This window comes from Drosophila montana, unplaced genomic scaffold (genome assembly GCF_035044405.1).
Source record: "Drosophila montana isolate Dmon_TW-CO22-7 unplaced genomic scaffold, ASM3504440v1 contig_3231_1, whole genome shotgun sequence".
NCBI classification, from domain to species: Eukaryota; Metazoa; Arthropoda; class Insecta; order Diptera; family Drosophilidae; genus Drosophila; species Drosophila montana.
Genome location: NW_026998113.1, coordinates 450,962 through 469,751, shown reverse-complemented (window position 1 = coordinate 469,751; position 18,790 = coordinate 450,962). Strand labels below are relative to the sequence as shown.

Here is an 18,790-nt window from a genome sequence, read left to right as displayed (position 1 = left end):
TCCCTTCGTTACTGTATAATCCTCTGGAGTATGCTCTGGAGTTTCGTCGCTCTCAATTATTTATGTTAATTATACAACAAAATGTATAATGGAGAATAGTTGTAGTGTGATGAATTTTAGCATCAAATATATAATACGACACATATTTTGCTAAATATTTCGTTATTTTTAACGGATTATTTTTAATACATCCTTTACTCAGTGTACTTACTCTGTTATACTGAGGCACTTGTATGCTCACACTTATACGTATAAAAGTATAACAGCTCGTAGTTAACCAGAGATGGCGCCACCTACAGCTTTAATCAGTTTTATGCCAATGTGCAGTGTTGCAGAGCGCACTCAACTTGCTCTCCATTTTTCACCGCGCGCTCTCTTTATACCAATCTCTCCATCTGCTGCTGTTGTGGCTGTTGTGTTATCAGAAACGCTTGGATGCTGGTCGGGTGCAGACGTCCTTCATCCTTGACAGAGTTATAATCGAGTGCTAGAATAAATTGCTGCAACTAGTTTAAAGTGCGAAAACGTCTCAGCTGAATGAAAAATTTTTAAGTTTTTCTCATAATATACATACAAAACCTGAGTAACGTGCAAAGGATAAAGCAATAAGGATATTGGCCAGTTTTTTTTTTACAATCAAGTTAAAGCAGCCACAACGCACAGGAGAATTGAAGCGTTCTAATGAATACCTAAGTATACATACACACACACATATATATACATACCTACACACATACATATGTACATAAACGTGAAAAGAAAAGTTGTTTTAGGTCAAACAAAAGCGAAGCGAACAAAAAACGGAAAAAATTTAAACATTACAGATAACTCAAGAGAGCGCGAACAAAGGCCAAAAATAATGAAAATCAATTGGAAAAACCTTTAAAGCCAGCCTGAGAAAATAAAGGATCAACTAAAGCTCAGACGCGTAAGTAATTAATTATGCATGCTGTGCGTGTGTGCGTGCGTGCGTGTGTGTGTCTTTCAATTATTCTCAAATGATTGTTATATAAAAGAACGTGTGTCTGGAAAAACTTGGCGCTGGTTCTAGGCGCTACTCACACGCCTCGTTCAATTTGCAGGTGTCTGCACACCTGAAAAGCTCTTGTTATCAGATCCTTCAGCTGGCACAAGGCGGCCGCCTCCCGCCTCGAGTTGGGATTCATGCTAATTGTCTGCCTCGTGTGGGTGTGGGGTGCTCTCCCCTACAAGTGGCTGCTGTTGTTGCTCCATAAGATCTCTGCGCAGCTATACTTGGCACTGACATTGTTGTTGTTGTTGTTGTTCCTCTTGCTGTTGTTGTTGTTGTTGTTGCTGTTGTTGACTCTTGTTGTGTGCACAATTAGTTCTGCGAGTGCATACACCCACCCAGCCGCAGCGCCCACTTGAACTGGGCGCTGTCTAAACAGCCCCAAGACACGCACAGATGACCTTCCCATGCAAGACACAAACAACAGGTGGATGTGGCGAGTTCTTAACTACTTTTGTTACCTATTGGTATCTCTCCAGTTCTATTCTAATTAGTAAAAACTAAATTGGAATTGTTTAAATTTAAGTATTACTGAGCATAAAAGTGCCCATTAAAAGTGCTAAACATCCATCTGTATCCCCTTGCTCATCTGGGCTCTCGTAGAACAGCTACAAGTCAAATAAAAATCAATGTTCAAAAAAGATGCACTAAATTAAAGAGGTATATATGAATCTCATTAACTTGCCGTCAACATTTCTTTATAAAATAAACTTGCTTAAGTCCGCGGCTAAGTCAGGAAAAACTTCGAGGGTATCTTCTAGTCGATCACTCACGATTCGAGCACTCTAACTAGTTGGTGGTGCGGTAAACGGAAAACTTTTAGTTTAGGTCTAGTCTGTTAACTTAAGCTATATTATATTTATATAAAGTCTAAGTCTTGCAACTTGAGCAAAATTATGAATTTTTGTTAGCTTAAGTTTTCTTTTATGTGAGTAGAAAGTTAAGTGAAGTAATCTTAATATAATAATTAAAATGAATATTCTCATAAATCTCCTACCGTCTTTCATATCTCTCTTCTCTTAAAGCTTAAATTATAATCAAGTTAAAAGTTAAAAATGAAGCGTACCCATGCAATTTTCTATATTCGCCTTGACTTTTTATAGAATAACTTGCAGTCTTTTATGTCTTGTCCTTAGAGAACAAAGAACTGATTGTCCCATTCAGAGACAGTTGCTTGGCTTTCTAATGGCGGCTTTTGTTTGTCCTGCAGCGCATCCGTTGATGAGCAGCTCGTTGGCTATAAATACACCGCAAAGCGAGACGTCAATGTGGTTGTAATATGCCGTCACGTCGCAGCGGTGGTGTTGGCACCACACGGCGCAAGCACTCGGTGGGCAATCTGCGACGGGCGCATCCGGCCTCCGGTGCCACATGGAATGTGCAGGTGGTGCGCGGCAAGATGTCCTCGAAATGCTTGTGGCACGCGTGTCGAGCGCTCATATTGGGCCTGGCCCTGATGATGGTGGGCGCCGGCATGGCCACGCTGGGCTACTATGCGGATCATCTGTCCATGGGCTCCGAGCTGCGTGGCAATGTTACGGTGCGTGTGAAGAACGATCTGAAGGGCTTCCATTTGAACAATTTCGCATATGTTGGACCCATTGTCATGGGTTTCGGCGGCTTCATTGTGGTCGCCTCCTGTGTGATGACCTTTGAGGCTCGCGACTCGGCGGCCAAGGTGGTGCCGGCGCGTCTACGTGGTGCTGGCGGCGGCAGCTGCAACAAAACGACAGCGCGCAGCAATCAAGGCAGCTCCGCCTCGCAGCGCCGTGGCATGGGTAAGACATAAACCTGCAATTGGAGGGGGTCGCTCCAGCTCACTGCTGCACCCGTTCTATGTAGGTGCCCAGTATCAGACGACGCGCTGGGATCAGCATTTTGGCGTCTTTCGCTCCTCGCCCGGCGATCCACATCAGCAGCTGCAGGCGGTGGCTGGTGCGGCCGGCGCCGGTCAGCAGCAGGCGCAGCCCTTTGATCGCGAGGCCCTCACCGCGGAGCTCATCAACTTCTCCAAGTCACTCAGGTACTTTTTCTATGTTCCAGGTAGAGCACACTGAATCCACATAAGCATAGCATACTCTGTAAATTTGTATATAAAATATTCGCAATTGGCTGCCTCATGCTCTCTATCTCTCTGTCTCTCTCTCATGCATTATCTTTCTCATGACTGCTTTGCATCGCCATTAGTGCATCCACACGCTTCTCGCCACAGCTGCGCCGTCTCACCTTCACTGGTTCCGTGCCCAATCTGTCTACCATCCATGCAAACGCTCATCCAACCGCCTGCATCGACACTAATCACTCCAATCTGTTCTTGCCGCATCCCAAAATGCCGCTGGAACTTCTACAACTACAACAACAACTACAACCACAACAACTGTGCTGTAAACGGCATCACCATCATCGCCATCACCAACACAAACAACGCAAACAACAAACGTCCACCTCGAGCAGCAGCGTCCGGCGCGTGCGTCAAACGCGCACAGCCACCGCCGGCGGCGGCAGCGGTGGCGGCGGCGGCGGCGGCGGCGGGTTCGGCTCCGGTGGCTCCAATGCCCGCCTCATCAGCAACTCATCTAGTTTGATACAGCGCGCGACCAGGGAGTATGTCGCCTGCACTTTGCTGCAGCCGCCGGCAGCGAGCCGCGTTTACTGGCAGGCCTCGTCTTTTGATGCCGGCATAGCCGCAGGCTCAACTCACGGCTCTGCTGGCGGCGAGAAGCGCGCTGAGCGCAACAAACGCTCCGATACAGCCAAACGTCACGTGCTGGCACGTCAGCGACCCATCGAGCATGAGGAGGCCGCAGCGGCTGCGGCGGCAGCGGCGCGTGATCGGGATCGTTGCAGCCCGCTGGGACACAGGCGGTAAGTGCGGTTCCCAACACTAGCTTAAAGCTTAAAAGCCACATGCCAAACAATACACATGCTTACCAACACTGCGTAATAGTTAATAAGTTTGAAATATTTTGAAAGCACATGAAAGCTTTCGTTCAGCTAAAAGCTTCACTGACAATTTGATGCTGTTCACCTTGCGAATAAGACCTAAGGGTCGGTTAGAAACACTAGCTTAAAGAGCGACCTACATACAATACAAATGCTAACCAACACTGCAGTTTGTTGGAAGTTTTGTAGGCAAATCAAAGCTTTAGTTCAGCTAAAAACTGAACTAACAATTTGATGCTGTTATTGGTCCTTAGTGCGGTTACAAATATGCTTATCAACACTGCATATTGGTTACACTTATAAAAGCACATGAAAGCTTAAGTTCAGCTTCAATGACAATTTGCTGCTGTTCTTCTCGCACAAGTTTTGAGCGCGGTTATCAACACTAGCTTAAAAAGCGACATACATACAAATACTCATGCTAACCAACACTGATTATTGTTAAGAGTTTGGAAAGCACATTAAAGCTTTACTTCAGCGAAAAGTTTCAATGGCAATTTGATATTGACCATCTCTCGCTCTAACCAGTTGCGAATTGTATCAAGCTGAAGAGCTTTTACAAAAGCTTTCTTAAATTTAAAGCACATTTTCCACCAACTTTTTCTGCATTTTCAACCTATTTTCAGCAACTCGACCATGTCAGACTCGTCGTACAGCGGCCGCTGGACGGCGCGTTGTGCTTCGGTTGCGAGTCGCACCTCAAGCATTGATTCACGGCGCATTCAGGTGGATCTGCATAGTCCGGAAGTGATGCCCAAGTCAATACTGCGCTCGCCCAAACGCTACAGTTCCGGTCCCTCGGCGACGCCATCAGTTGAGAAGGAGTTCCGGTAAGCGTGCTGCATTATCATATCCATAACCAGCTGCCAACCGTCAAACTGTGTGCCTTACAGCAGCCAATTGTCGGTCTGCTCAGAGCCGCCTCCACCCGTCCGTCAATTGTCGGGACAGTCGAGCATGGAGCCAGCCGTGCCGGAGGAGAGTGTGGAGCTAATCGACGAACGTGTTGCGGTTGAATGCCACAGCAACAGCGAGTGCAACGTGGCCTACAGCGAGATAAGCGAGCTGGTGCATCACACCCACAGCCTGCCGCCAAAGAAACAGCGTCCCGACTTTCTGCCCCTCGGCGGCAGCGCAGATCAGCCGCAGCAGCAGAAGCAGCAGCAGAAACAGCAACAGCAGCAACAAGAGCAGCAACTGCAGCGGGAACTGGAGCGGGAGCAGAAGACGACGCTCTATAGAAGCAACAGTTCCAGGCAATTCTATCGGCCCAAGCCGGCCATAGCCAAGGATCGGGATGATTCGGTTTTCTATATACGCTCCCTGGAGCGTGCCGGCAGCGCCGCCAGCGGCGATGATCACATGTACGACTCACTGAAGGTGATCAATGAGCGTCGCTCCACCCTGCTAAAGGCCGATTCGCAGAGCTCGCTGGGCTCCGCGGAGCGCAAGCTGAGCAGCTTTTCGCTCAAAATGCCGGATATAACGGAGCGAGAGAACTCCATAGATATAGAGGACGGTCCTCCGATAACACAGTCAACAGAAGAGCTTGAGAAAAACCCAAATGAAACCTAAATATCGTTGTAGATAATATAAATGTGTGTGCGTGTGTGTGTGTGTTGTGTGTATTGATAAGGTGTATTGGATATTTAGCCAACGACAGTTACTTTAGCACGGATCTATTATAATGTTGGGAAATACGGAGAGTTTTTGATAAACCTGCAAAAATTGGTACACCGAATTTGAATTTAAGCTTAGCATAGTAACCGTCTAAATACGATATCAAAATATCCTTCCTTTCACTTTCACGAATGAAATCTATTTGAAAATTGTTAACTATGAATCGTTATCTGTGTTGCCCTAGGCGCTATTATCGATGTATTACAAATTAACTATTTTATATATTTATGTGTTTCAAATTGTAGTCTTCCCGCTGTTGAATTGTTAATGTGACTTCGAGCAAAATCGAATATAACATTGTTATACGTTAAAATGCATTCTACGGATATAAACGAGCTTTTAATAATTAAGCGCTCTGAACCCAATTTCGACTGTATCCTGTTTCCCCTGTGTAAACTACAAGAACAAATGCTTAAGAATTCAATTTGAATTTGAATTTGTATATAAGAAACTATATGTCATATTACAATCAGCTTACAAGCGAAGACTGATGTTCGTAAATTTATGTTCTATTAATGAAAAGTTCTGAAAAATGTCAATTTCTGTTCGAATACAATGAAAAGCAATAAGAAATTATAATTATTTATAATGCACGGAGTGCAACGAAAACAAAAAATCAACAAATTTATGTTTCAAGTGTTCCACAACTTAAACATTATAAAGCGAAAAATATCAGAAAATCCGAATATCAGCTAACTTTGGTTTACTGAAGTTTATCAGAGTAATATCAAATATTTTCACAGAAGGTTTGCAGCAATTTCTACCAACGTAATTATTGATAATTATATATAACAATAATGTAAAGTATACACTTTACATAATACTTATACACACATAAATATGTATTTTATATCTGAGTGTTAATTTATAAATCAAAATCGAACGCAAACAAATGTTTCTTAATCCATGTTTCTTATAAATGTGTTGAACAAAAATATTAAACAAAAATTTAGTGCAGTCAGGCATTGACACTAAAAGAAATACGAAGGAATTTGTACTTATGAAAATATCAGAAAAAAACAAAAACAATCCAAAATGTTATGTGTACTCAATATTGATGTGCAAAGAGTTTTATATTAACTGTTTATTGCATGAGAGATTCACATTTATTAGAAATGCAAACAATATTTATATTAATAAAAGGAATTACATATATGTGTGTTAAAATTTAAAGACTTGAAAATTACTTCAAATATTTAATCCATATTATATGTTTGTTAATCTTTTTCAAATTTACAGAATGTAAACGGGACTTTCTTTCGTTAATTGTGTAATATATTTTATTAATTTGTTTCTGTGGAGCAGCGTTTCGTTTGGTGTGGAGCAATTCTGTTATTTAACATAGCTCTGGCAAGCGCAATGTTAGCTTGCATCACAATTGTTGTTGTCTACGCCATACACACAATTCTGTGGAATTTTTAGTTTAATAGCAATTGACGATCTACGACCAGACTTGCCCAAGTTTGGAATATATTCTGCCTAACACGCTTCCCCTTCCGTAGCAAATAAGCAAACGAAACAAAATGGTAGTTGGGTAAGTTACAGCACATTGGCTTTCAACAAATTACGTAACCTTAAAGCTTACCCATTGATCCATGTTAGACTTCTGGTGCGCTGCGGTGTAGTCGCTGGCGCTGTCTACTACACCCACCAGGCTGGCGTCTGGGGGACCACGGACGAAACGGATAAGCTATACAAAAATGTGAAGGCACAGCTGACTCCCTATGTGCAGCAGGCAAAAGAGCGGCTCCCTTTCGACGTGCCCGAACTGCCAAGGGTGGGCGAGATGCGCTTCCTGGCCAAACACTACTACAACGAGGGCGTCAAGAGCTCCTTTCGGTTTGTCCACATGCTGCCCTGCTATGCGGGCCGAGGCCTCAAGAAGGTGAAAGATACAATTGAGGAATTTGCCAAGGCACCCGCGATTAACGCCAGCAGCGAGAAGCCGGCGACGGAAACGGCGTCAAAGTAGTCCAATAGATGCTCTGGCTATCTATTCAGTAGAAGGCTGTTTTCATGTGTTAGTTCATAGCTAGTCTATTGAATACTATGTTTATATACCATTTCACACCCAAGACAATTGTCGAGTAGCTCTGCGTGGAGTTGAAGATGTCGAAAGCAATTGTTTGCTATAAAATAATTATTTACCTCTTTTTTGTGTGGAATACTTAGGCGCATTGCGCTCGTTCTTCTATTCTAGCAATAAACAATATTATGTCTTAAGCGTGAAAGCCGCCTAGAAAACTTATTAGGCATTATTTAATTTAAAATAAACTAATGCGATCGCAACTAATAAAATTTTGTAGATGTTACTATACAAAAATTATAAATTGTAAATCTTAACGAGTTCTCAGCGTGATAAACCTGTATTATTTAAAGAGTCGCGACAGATAAAAAACAAGTCATTGCTTTTAATTTATTATAAAGAAATCTAATATTTGGCTAACAAATAGACTAACCATGATGACAAGGGTAAAAATATGCTAGCTGGGCAGACGCTCCGACGAGCAATACGTGAATAGAGCAGGGTGTCTTATAGCCATAGCTGATCCCCGGACGATATCAAATGCAAAAGATTGACTCAGAGATATCACATTTAATAAATAATAATTATTCATTCTTAAAATATATTTTTCTAGATAACTAGAGCAATGAGATAACAGCTATAAACGACAATTATTGGCAAGCATTTTAGCTCAATCGAATTATTGCTATTATTTAATTTTTAAAAAAAATTGGCAAAAATTGTATCTGTCCAAGTCAGATCAGGCCTGGTTCAGCTAGAGTGATGCCCCTTAGGTCTTCACAGGCACAATAGATCTTCTCGGACGCAGTGTTCCGCCCCCCCCCCCCCCCCCCCACACTCTTTATTGTGAGAATCCCTTGGATTTAAGCTCACTTCTCTTTTGTGAAAAAACACCCTTTACATTAATAATATTATTTATAGATAACTGTGGCGTTCGACTAAGATGGAACAACATTTATACCCTCGTCTTGGATTGGAGCCTAAATACGGGTCACTTGGACAATCTCTTCTATTGAGACCTGCAAATTCTAATCGTTTAGTCTAGTTTTGGCTAAACTTCTTATATGCATATGAGCAGCATCTTATTGCTTGCTTAATAGTCAGATATATTTGCTGTTAAGAGTGCAAGCAATGCTCCAGATTGCCAATCACTATAATAATGTGGTGTATTTTGTTGTTAAACAAGCTTCGCAGACTCGCAACTCGTTGCTGATAAACAACGAAGAATATTGGGGCAGGCTGTGCACGGAGCGTTTCGCTGGCAAAAACGTCACTCATCTCAGCGCATCAGATATTGACCGACTGAGGACTGAGTCATTGATTAAGCTGTAGAGAGTGAAGGTTGTCGGCCGGCTGGCATTTTCAGATTACGGCCAATTACAGTGGCAGTCGAGCTTCCGTTGTGATTTGGTTTACTGTAAAGTAGATATTACGCATACGCCTCGTATGTCTAAATATCAGACATTAAACATGGCTTTGTACGGCTCAAATGGGCAAATAAAACAAAGCTAACAAAGCGTACTATATACGGAACAGACGTCACCTGGAGGTAAACGTGTGCCGCGCACTGATACTGATAAGAGCCAGCTCTGCCAGTCGTATCCCTAATTGCGGAGCACTTGAGTGCGCCCAAAAATACACCAGCCGGGCGATAAAAAAAACCAAAGTTTAGGACAATTGCTGCAGTTTGATGTAACTGTCACAGTTTTAATTTTAGCAATGGTCGCAGCCAGGCACTTGAGTTCGGGCTCTGATTATCTTTGGACGGGGGCAAAATATGAATTTTGATATTTTTTAATTTCGAGTATTTGTCATGTCTATTTATGATATTTGCCTATATTCTCGCCCTGCTGCTGCCTACCACTATTTACTTCACATACAAGCACTTTTTAATTAATAAAACGTTTTCGTTTTGTGATTTTTATTCTCTTGCTTGTTTATTGGCCCAGTTAAGCGGCACCAAACACAAGTAACTGTCGGCCACAAAGTTGTCAACTCTCTGAGTCTCGCTGACAGGCAGCAGATAAAAATTTACTACTCACACCACCCCCGGATCAGGCCCTGTTCCCTGTCTGGTTAGCCATGAGTCATGCTATGGCAAAGATAATGTCAAGATCTTGGTACAGCGGCTGCTGTGGTATCTCCGGCGGCAAAAGTACAAAAGATCCGTTATGAATCGAATTATATCACGTGTTAAATAATAAAACGAATTTTCATTAACTTGTTAATAATTAAATTTGCTTTGGTAAGTGCAAATGGTCAATATTTGCCAGCCAGTTGAAAGCAAATATAAAATCACATTTTCGGCGACCCATAAAAAACGACAAACACACCACGAAAAAAAGCAAAACAAAAAATGCAAATAAATAAATGCTTAACCTCTAAATGGGCGAAAACATGTATACGCCATGTTGTGCCGCCCCTCCCCAAGGCAGACACAACAAGCAACACCTCAGAGACCTACAACGATCTAGAGGCCGCAAGGAGAGCAAATGTTGTATGAGCATACACACACCTGACACGCACACACACCCGACACACACACACACCCGACACACACGCACGCGCACACACTGTCACTGATAAGGAAATTTCTTTTCGACATTGCGCATACGCCGCCGCGGGGCGTGACGACACAAGAAAGCGTCTGACTATATAAGAAATAAGAGAAAATCGTGTTTATTTGTCTTTGGCGCACAATAATAATTAAAAATGCTTTCTTGTTTAGTTTAATTAAAGCACTGATAAACAAAATATATACGTTGACTTGGTCAACAAATAAATTGACGCAAATTCAAAGTTCAATATGAATTTTCCAACTGCATAAGTAATTAATCTAAGATTTTTGCAGAAAATTGCACTATGAGTTATCAACGGGCTTTTACGGCAGATTTAACAGATTATGGTCCTATATTATTTGGGCATTATTCTGCTACGATTATTTGTAGAAACAATTCCATCTTAAGACATCTTCAGCTTTTGCCTACCGTTCGTGTGGTTAGGCCTAAGTTTATGATATTTGAATTATGTGTTTTAAGTCTCTTTTAAGTAAAAGTAAAGCATTTGTCGGTTTCAAAAATCTGTTATCTAATTGACGTGCGTGTTGTGGCCAAACTAAGAAAGCACATTCATGGGAAAAGAGCTATAAAGTGTATATTATATATATAAAAATAATAATACTGCTGCTCAGCTCTATACCCTTTATATTGTAGCTGTTGTCAGGTCTTGCATTTAATTAAAGCTCGATTTATAATTCGTTTAAGATATTTCGATTTGAGCATTCAATGTCTATGCAAACAAAAAAATCAATTAAACAAACAACACAGCAACACATGATCATGATCAGTGTGCTTTCAGCTACTGTCGCATCCATAGCAACAATAAACTTAATGTTATTAACTCATTTTGTTATTGGCCATTTGTATTTGTGATATTCAATTATTGTCACACAACTATTTCGCTATGTCACGTCTCGGCTTTTGCTAATTGTTGTTGCTGTTGTTGCTGCTGCTTATTAAATTGCCAAACAATAGCGTTAAGAGGGCGACCTTTAAGCATAAGCCGGCAGCAGCATCGTATACAAAAAGGTTTGTTCAACTAGCAAAAGGCGCATAATCAATGATTGCTCTTCAATAATTGTAAGCTGCTGATAAGAATTAAACAGTTTGCCAAAGTTTGTTGAACTGCAAATCGGCAGCAACAACAACTTATATAATTAATTTATATGCTACATTCAATAATTAATTTGCTCAAATCATGTGCGTTCGTGCATTTGTTTAAACAACAGCAAAGCGTGTGCCTTGGGCAAATATTACAAACTGAAGCACCCAATCGCCAATCGCTTAATTACAATCCGATGTCGTATTGCCACAAACACCTGAGCACACACTCGCACACACACGCACACACACACACACTGCAAATCCATCAGATCAGGCAGCCCCCAAGCAGCGGCCCCCTCCTCCAAATAATATGGCTTAATATGCTAATGCTGCAACTAAGAAATGCAGCATCGATTTGCACATTCATAATTGTTGATGTGCATTAATTGCGATTTCTACTATTTATTTGCGTTGACTAGAACGCATTTCCAAGACTCGGTGATACCGGTTTGCTTTATATTCGAACACACACTTATGTAATGCTTCCGATATCGTATATACACAAATTGCTTTAGTTATTATATGTGCCATTTGAAATAATACCCTCTAGAATGTGTGTTAGTAGTGTAATAATGCCAAACCGCTGAGTGTGTGTCAAATGGGGGGCAGGACCTAACTCGGCTGCATATAAATTTGTAAATGCTTAGTCAGAGATTGGAGAGCTTGAGTTCTAAAAACAAGTTGTTAAAAATAGAACACTATCGAATGTGCTTAACTGGCTTTGAACTGAACCAGATCTAAGTCTGAATTCTCTTTTAATTTTTGACATGAACCAAATGAGTTGTCCAGAAACAGAAACAGGCAAATAAAAGCCTTGGTATATTTAAAATAAAACTGAAAAATATCCAGCTTCAAAGCATAATTCGCTTTGATCAGAGTTTGAACCAACAGGTTGTGGAAAACTAACTTGACGAACCAATTCGAACTCACTGGTTCAAACCGTGAACCGAACCACTAACAGCATTATTAGGTCTGGCAACCCTGAACAACTATGATATCTATGGGCGCTGGAATATGTATAAAAACAACTCTTGATGAGAGTAAAAGTTATATAAAAAAACTGGTTTACGTATGTGTGCATGTGTTCATGGTTATATAAAAACTATAGGGTATCTGCTAGTCGCGCTTTTGTGGCTTTTGCTGCTGCTGCAGCTGCTGATGCTGTGGCCAGTTTAAAAGTGAGACGATCTCCGGCGACCCTGCGCTGTCGCCTTTACGCTGTTCGACAGCTAATACCGCAGCACCGAGAACACCTTCACAAGCCGACAACGCGACGAACCGATTTGTATGTTGTTCTTCTTGTTGTTGTTGCTGTTGTGATTATTGTTGTTGCTGTTTGTGTCTGGCTGGTTGGCTGACTGGCTGGCTTATCAGCAAAAGCGAACGTACATTTTGGGCAACTGCGACTGCGGCAACTACTTACAAACAATTTCGCTAGCCTCCCCCGCAGCTGCTCAGCTGCTCAGCGTTCGGCTCAGTGCTCTTTGAGAGGCGTCGCCGTCGACGACAACAACATCGGCAGCGGCAGCGGCGGCAGCAGCAGCGGCAGCGGCGCAGCGACCTGGTGGCAGTCAGGTATTTCTGCGAGGCGCAAACGCAACGCGAGCTCAAAGCGCCAACGACAAGCAACAGGTCCACGTCCTCGTCGGCATTAGAAAATTGCCAGAACCAATCAATTAAATTATTTATTTATTATTTGTATTATTATTATTATTATTTATATGCAATTCGAGATCGTCGAAGTGAATGTTGTGAAGTGAAGCGAGAATAAAAGATCGTGTGTAAATCGAGCCGGTGACAGAACAAGTGTTCGAGTGTTCAACAAAACATGAGCATTAAGCAAATCGAAATTAATTAACTAGAATAATACACAAAAAAAGCCACAATAAGTGCTCAATAAAAGTGAAGTAACAATATTTGAAAACTTTAAGCTATTTCGACAAAATGAAGCAAATGTATTTTGTGCACTTTACAAACGTATTTTTAATAACAATTTTATGCAGCAATATACAAACGATCGTCGGGTAAGTGCAGCCAAATTGTTTTCAACTTATGCCACAGGAATCTTAAAGTTAGGAAGTAGCTAAAGAATCTATATATTTTTATATTTATTCGTCATATTTCCGTTCTCTCAGCATTAGGCAACGCTGATAGTAATTTTAATTTCTTTCTAAATTTACAAATAGACTGAGGTGAAGAGCACGAAGCAATTGCGACTGATAAAACTAAATAGCATTGATATGTTTCCATTTGTCAGATACAACCAGAAAGAAAAAATAAAAAAAAAAATTTACGGAGTTTGGCCAAAAATAACTAATTGATTTTTTCGTCTTGGCATTTCTTTGTTCCTTTATTCTTTGTTGCCATACTAATTATTTGGGAGTTCTTTGTTTTGCTTTGAATATATGCACTTTGTTTTCTTGTTCTTGTTGATCTTCAGTTAAAAGTGAAAATTTCCACAATATCGTTGACTTTTTTATTTATAAAAATGTTTACATTTTGAATGACAAAGTTACACAACTGATAAAAATGATAAGAAATTGCTGCAGTTTGTTGTAAAGAACACGTTTCCTTGTTCTGTAATATGATAAAGTCAAAAGATGTCTGGGAATTTCAGCTGTTCAGTTATCAATTTTAATATGAACAATTATTCAGATAGAAGATGTGCCAACAGTTGATAAATTAGATAATAGATATTTAATACTATGGTGAAAACGAACTGGCATTACGTATACGCACTGCCGCCATTAAATTTGCCGTTATTTATTTATGCCGCCGACGCTATAAAGCAAATATTTCCATAATTCGAAGGTGCTACAAATTTTAATTAATTCAAGCCGACTTTCGGGTCTCATGTTTATAAGGTTAGACAGAGAGAGAGAGAGAGAGAGAGAGAGAAAGAGAGAGAGAGAGCTCATGGAAAATTATTATCTGCCATTAAATGCAATGTCAATAGGTAAATATTTAAAAGCAAACCAGAAATAAACGAGCTACTGGAGTTTATTTATGGATTTTCTGGTTAGGGATCAGGCCAAGTGCAATAATTGAATTATTGTTGGCTTGTGTAACAACAACACTAACAACAACAGCAACAACAAACGTTAAACAATAACAATATTAATAATAGAGCAAAGTAGGCAAATATCCCGGAGACTTAGCTTCAAATGAGCTTGCACAGCTGCCCAATGGCTTGCGTCCAACCCCCTCTTCCAATGGAACAACTCTTAACACTTGCCATTAAAAAAGTAAATTAAATATTTGTATAGCCTATTGAAACTGGGGCCCATTGCATTTTTTGCCAGTTGCACCAATATGAATTAATTGCTTGTGCGCCAGTGTTAGAAAATGCAATTAATTAATTGACCCAAACATTATTCGCATTGCTCATACGCAAAGTTAGCCTGTCACTAAGAGTTCATTCACTTTTTTCTGACCATCTTCTAGCGCCGCAAATGACAGCAACGTGGACGAGAACTGCCCAACGCTGGCCAACGCGGACAGTTTGCAGTACACGGAACTGATCCAAAGAATGACGCATGTCTGTCGTTACGATCGTCTGGAACGACCCATAGGCAAGTGACGGAGTATAATCCTAGCCGGTCGCTGGCTGCGTTTCTAACAAGATTGCTCTTTACAGAATACGACAAAGAGACTTCAAAGCGTCTGCCCATTGTGGTGAAGATGCGCATCTATGTGTACTTGCTGCAGAATCTCAACTCGGATCTGTTGCAGTTCAAGATGCACGCACTGCTGCAGCTCAGCTTTCAGGATAAGCGACTGGCCTACAAGGAGTTTGCGCCGGAGCGACGTGAGACGATTTTGGGGCAGAAACATTTGAGCGAACGCCTCTGGCTGCCGCATATATTCTTTGCCAACGAGCGAGAGTCGAGCATTTTGGGCACCGACGAGAAGGACGTGCTCACATCCATATCACGCGATGGCAACGTGATCATCTCCACGCGAATACAGGCCACGCTCTACTGCTGGATGAACTTCAAGAAGTTTCCCTTCGATCAGCAATACTGCTCCACGGTGCTGGAGAGCTGTAAGTTGTCCATAGTTTCCTATTGGGCGCATATATTATATGGGGATTCTCTTCTAGGGATGTACAACACTTCCGATTTATTGCTGGAGTGGGAGGATCGTGCGCCCATATCCTTTGATCCCGAAATGCGGCTCACTGAGTATAACTTAGGCCAGTATTGGCACAACACATCCATTGTGCTCTCAGATGAGGTCAATATGCGACATGGCGCATTCCGTAAGTGATCTGGCCGTGAATCCTTTCATAAATCTAATTAAACTCATTTTTTTTCTTTATAGAGGGCAACTACAGTTCGCTAAGCTACACGGTCAATTTGCAGCGCGAGATTGGTTTCTATCTGTTGGATTACTATCTGCCCTCCATGATGATTGTGGCCATATCATGGGTGTCCTTCTGGCTGCAGGCAGATGCCTCACCGCCACGCATTATGTTGGGTAAGCTATTAAATCCGGTCGGAGCAGCCGCAGGAATTATTAAGCTGATTCTTTTTTGTAGGCACCAGCACCATGTTGTCCTTTATAACGTTGTCCTCATCACAGAGCAAAACGCTGCCCAAGGTCAGCTATATTAAGGTATCGGAGGTGTGGTTCATTGGCTGCACCTTCTTCATCTTTGGCAGCCTGGTGGAGTTTGCCTTTGTCAATACGATATGGCGACGCAAGGAGAATATTGAGCTGAAGAAGGTCAACAGCAAATATATTATAAAATCCACATTAACGCCGCGTCCCTCGCGACGTCAGATTGGGGGCAGTTTGAGCAACGATTCCAGAGCGCGCTCCTGCTCCAGCCTGGACAACATTGTGTCCAGCACAGAGAGCGTGCGCAATGGCAATGGCACTGTCAATCCCGCCTTTAACAATTATCTGACAGTTCATGTAAGTCAATGCAGTCTGTAAGGAGTTGCTTGGATGTTTATATTTATATCCTTTGATTTTGTTACAGCCCAACCTGCCCATCATACGCACAGAGTGCGCCGACAATGTTTCGGTTTGCAGCGCGCGGTCAAACAACGATCACGTTGTGGACATTGATAAGGATAAGGATAAGGACAAGGAGAAGGATGCACCCACATTTACAACCATGACGCCACAAGAGATCGCCATGTGGATTGATAGACGTTCGCGTCTGTTATTTCCCGGCATGTTCTTGGCATTTAATGCGGTTTACTGGATATTTGTCTATTGTTTTTAGGCTCAAGCGAACTGCACACAATTATATATGTGAACTATTAACGCACGCACACAACTGTTGCCATACATGTGAATTCTTGTCGCTTGTGTTTGTTTTCTCTTAATATTACGCTTATTGTAATATGTATTAATTAATTGTAAGTTACATCATCTCATAGTCATAGTTGTACAAATGTCACGCATATCTTACAAATAAAATCAATACATACTTTAAGTACAAAATCAAAATCAGACCTTTAAATATTGCGGTATGCGGCAAGTGTGGCCAAATGCGTGCTGAATAAAATTCGCCAGCTGTTAGTTAACAGGCTGTAAAGCATACAGCTGCTAGCGCACGACTTTCTGTAACACAGCACTAGATGGCGATGTTGCAGCGACAGTTTTAGCTATGGCAACCGCCAGGTGGCGCTACACCGAAGGCAAACGTTGCAATTAAAATAATTAGTATATAATAATTAGCTATTTATTGCTAATTAGCAAAAGTTTTGCGCTTTGGGTCACTAATTGCAGCCACATATTAGGGAAGCTAATCAGCTACATTAATTCGAATATAGACTAATTAGCACCGCTTTCCTTCAATCGGAGTTGCTTCGCGCTTGACGCTCATATCCGTTGCATTCAAATTTCCTGCTTTAGTTTGGTTCACTGCATCCAACAAACCTCCACCCAGCCATCCGCCCATCCACATGAATCTGTGTATCTAAGCTCAATGCATTTGGCACTTTCGTTTCCCTAAATATAATCAAAATATGCAAATGCAATTAGGGGAAAATTTAACATTTACAAAAGCGTGTTAATGCCTTATATTTATATATCTACATATATTCATGACTTGGCAAGCATTAACAGATTCTGTTTGCTTTCGGAAAAGTGAAATTCCTTGTGCCATGGAATTTTTTGTGCAAGTGAGGCAAACATTTGCATTTAGCTGCTGCTAAGAGGCTTAAATTGCAATATAAAATTTAATTATATATCTATTTTTTTTAATATTGCATGGTACTTCTTTTGAACTCTTCTCTTTTTATGCCCCATTCTTATCCGCTTTTCATTGCAATTTCTCTCGTATTATTCCAGACCGTGCGCTGGCCCATTGCACTGGCTCGTAAATTGAAGCATAATTTATTGAATTTGCGCGCTCATCGAGCGAAAAGGAAAATCGCAGCGAGCAACAGTTGGTCGTTGATTTGTATCTGAAAATTGCATCACTTTATCAGTTTAACATTACAATCAAATTACGCACATGTGACTATGCAATCTAAACGGGAATTCGCTGCATTCAATTGCCATGTAAATTGATGCCAAAAATGATTGGACAGTTGTCTGCATTTGCAATTAGGCTATGAACTAATAGCAAATTATTATTAAATCGTTTTTAAAGTGGAATTCAATTTTCAAATACAATTAGTCATATAGAATGGTTTTTTTCTTTGTCCATTTAACATACTAAATGGTTCTGTAACTTTTGAAAATTGCATAGAAAGTTTGTAATTATGAGAGAGGGAAAGAAAGAAAGAGAGAGAAAAAGGGAGAGATAAAGAGGGAGAGAGAGATAGAGAGCGGTAGTGGAGCATATATTTTTCACTCCCTTGCTGTCCTCACGCATTTAACGCCCTTCGATGCGATTTTCAAGAATTCAAGTGCTGCTGAAGAGCCATATGAAACATTAATGAGTATATATAAATAGCTGATATTGAAAAAGATGTTATGAAGACATCACAACGCAGCTTGCATTTAATATAATAGCAATAGAATGCAGCGCTTTTGTCTCTTATTCTCTGAGAATGGAAATGGAAATGAAATAGCTTGACAGTCTACGGCATTGTGTGGTATTGTTTTCAGTGTTCTTCTTTTTAGTTTGTGGCAGTTCACACTTGGGAAATCAAAAGACATGACGTCAATCAATTGCTGCTGCTCTCAAGTGACAATCAATTGAGCTGCGGGTGCGTTCTGGCTAAAAGCAAGCGTTTAGTTGTAGGCAACGGCAATGAAGGGCGGCGGGGGGAATCCGAAAGCGGCCTACAGCAAACTACAATACCATGAAAAGGTTCTTTTTGGTAACGCTGGCATTTTACCTGGGTTGTTGGTCTTCATTTGTTGGGGCATCATCAAGTGCGAAATTTCCAATTTCCGAAATGCGACACAGCAGCAACAATGGGCCACAGATATTGACATAGATACGTGCCATGGAGTCTATATATATATATATATATATAA

General features: G+C 41.2%; 4 protein-coding genes across 7 annotated transcripts in view; 3 read left to right on the top strand and 1 right to left on the bottom strand.

Moving 5' to 3' along the window:
* Cip4 (formin-binding protein 1-like Cip4) overlaps nucleotides 1-18,790 on the bottom strand; it is a 136,932-nt gene that overhangs the window by 76,136 nt on the left and 42,006 nt on the right. The window lies entirely within an intron of this gene.
* LOC135433806 (ras-interacting protein RIP3) lies at nucleotides 437-6,820 on the top strand. Of its 4 annotated transcripts, XM_064690050.1 has the most exons (7): nucleotides 437-693; nucleotides 825-928; nucleotides 2,241-2,808; nucleotides 2,873-3,053; nucleotides 3,218-3,895; nucleotides 4,600-4,803; nucleotides 4,867-6,820. In XM_064690050.1, the coding sequence occupies exons 3-7, from the start codon at nucleotides 2,310-2,312 to the stop codon at nucleotides 5,546-5,548; spliced, it is 2,244 nt and encodes a 747-aa protein (XP_064546120.1). In that variant the 5' UTR covers nucleotides 437-693; nucleotides 825-928; nucleotides 2,241-2,309; the 3' UTR covers nucleotides 5,549-6,820. The 4 variants fall into 4 exon arrangements, with proteins under 4 accessions (XP_064546120.1, XP_064546121.1, XP_064546119.1 ...); XM_064690051.1 differs by having other exon boundaries at nucleotides 437-928; nucleotides 3,485-3,895; XM_064690049.1 differs by having other exon boundaries at nucleotides 437-928.
* Nucleotides 6,943-7,901, top strand: QIL1. The gene is made up of 2 exons (XM_064690056.1): nucleotides 6,943-7,187; nucleotides 7,256-7,901. Exons 1-2 carry the CDS (start codon nucleotides 7,177-7,179, stop codon nucleotides 7,623-7,625), a joined length of 381 nt encoding a protein of 126 aa, XP_064546126.1. The 5' UTR covers nucleotides 6,943-7,176; the 3' UTR covers nucleotides 7,626-7,901.
* On the top strand, nucleotides 12,572-16,804 carry SecCl (Secretory chloride channel). The gene is made up of 7 exons (XM_064690082.1): nucleotides 12,572-13,365; nucleotides 14,786-14,913; nucleotides 14,979-15,386; nucleotides 15,444-15,602; nucleotides 15,665-15,820; nucleotides 15,882-16,261; nucleotides 16,329-16,804. Exons 1-7 carry the CDS (start codon nucleotides 13,286-13,288, stop codon nucleotides 16,575-16,577), a joined length of 1,560 nt encoding a protein of 519 aa, XP_064546152.1. The 5' UTR covers nucleotides 12,572-13,285; the 3' UTR covers nucleotides 16,578-16,804.

What these genes read in the sequence shown, in the direction of transcription:
- LOC135433806 (XM_064690050.1), top strand. Translation starts at nt 2,310, where the DNA reads ATGCCGTCACGTCGCAGCGGTGGTGTTGGCACCACACGGCGCAAGCAC. An exon ending in CTCGCAGCGCCGTGGCATGG is followed by an intron (nt 2,809 to 2,872) that starts GTAAGACATAAA and finishes CGTTCTATGTAG; the next exon opens with GTGCCCAGTATCAGACGACG. An exon ending in TCAGTTGAGAAGGAGTTCCG is followed by an intron (nt 4,804 to 4,866) that starts GTAAGCGTGCTG and finishes TGTGCCTTACAG; the next exon opens with CAGCCAATTGTCGGTCTGCT.
- SecCl (XM_064690082.1), top strand. Translation starts at nt 13,286, where the DNA reads ATGAAGCAAATGTATTTTGTGCACTTTACAAACGTATTTTTAATAACA. An exon ending in TATGCGACATGGCGCATTCC is followed by an intron (nt 15,603 to 15,664) that starts GTAAGTGATCTG and finishes TTTTCTTTATAG; the next exon opens with AGGGCAACTACAGTTCGCTA. An exon ending in ACAATTATCTGACAGTTCAT is followed by an intron (nt 16,262 to 16,328) that starts GTAAGTCAATGC and finishes ATTTTGTTACAG; the next exon opens with CCCAACCTGCCCATCATACG.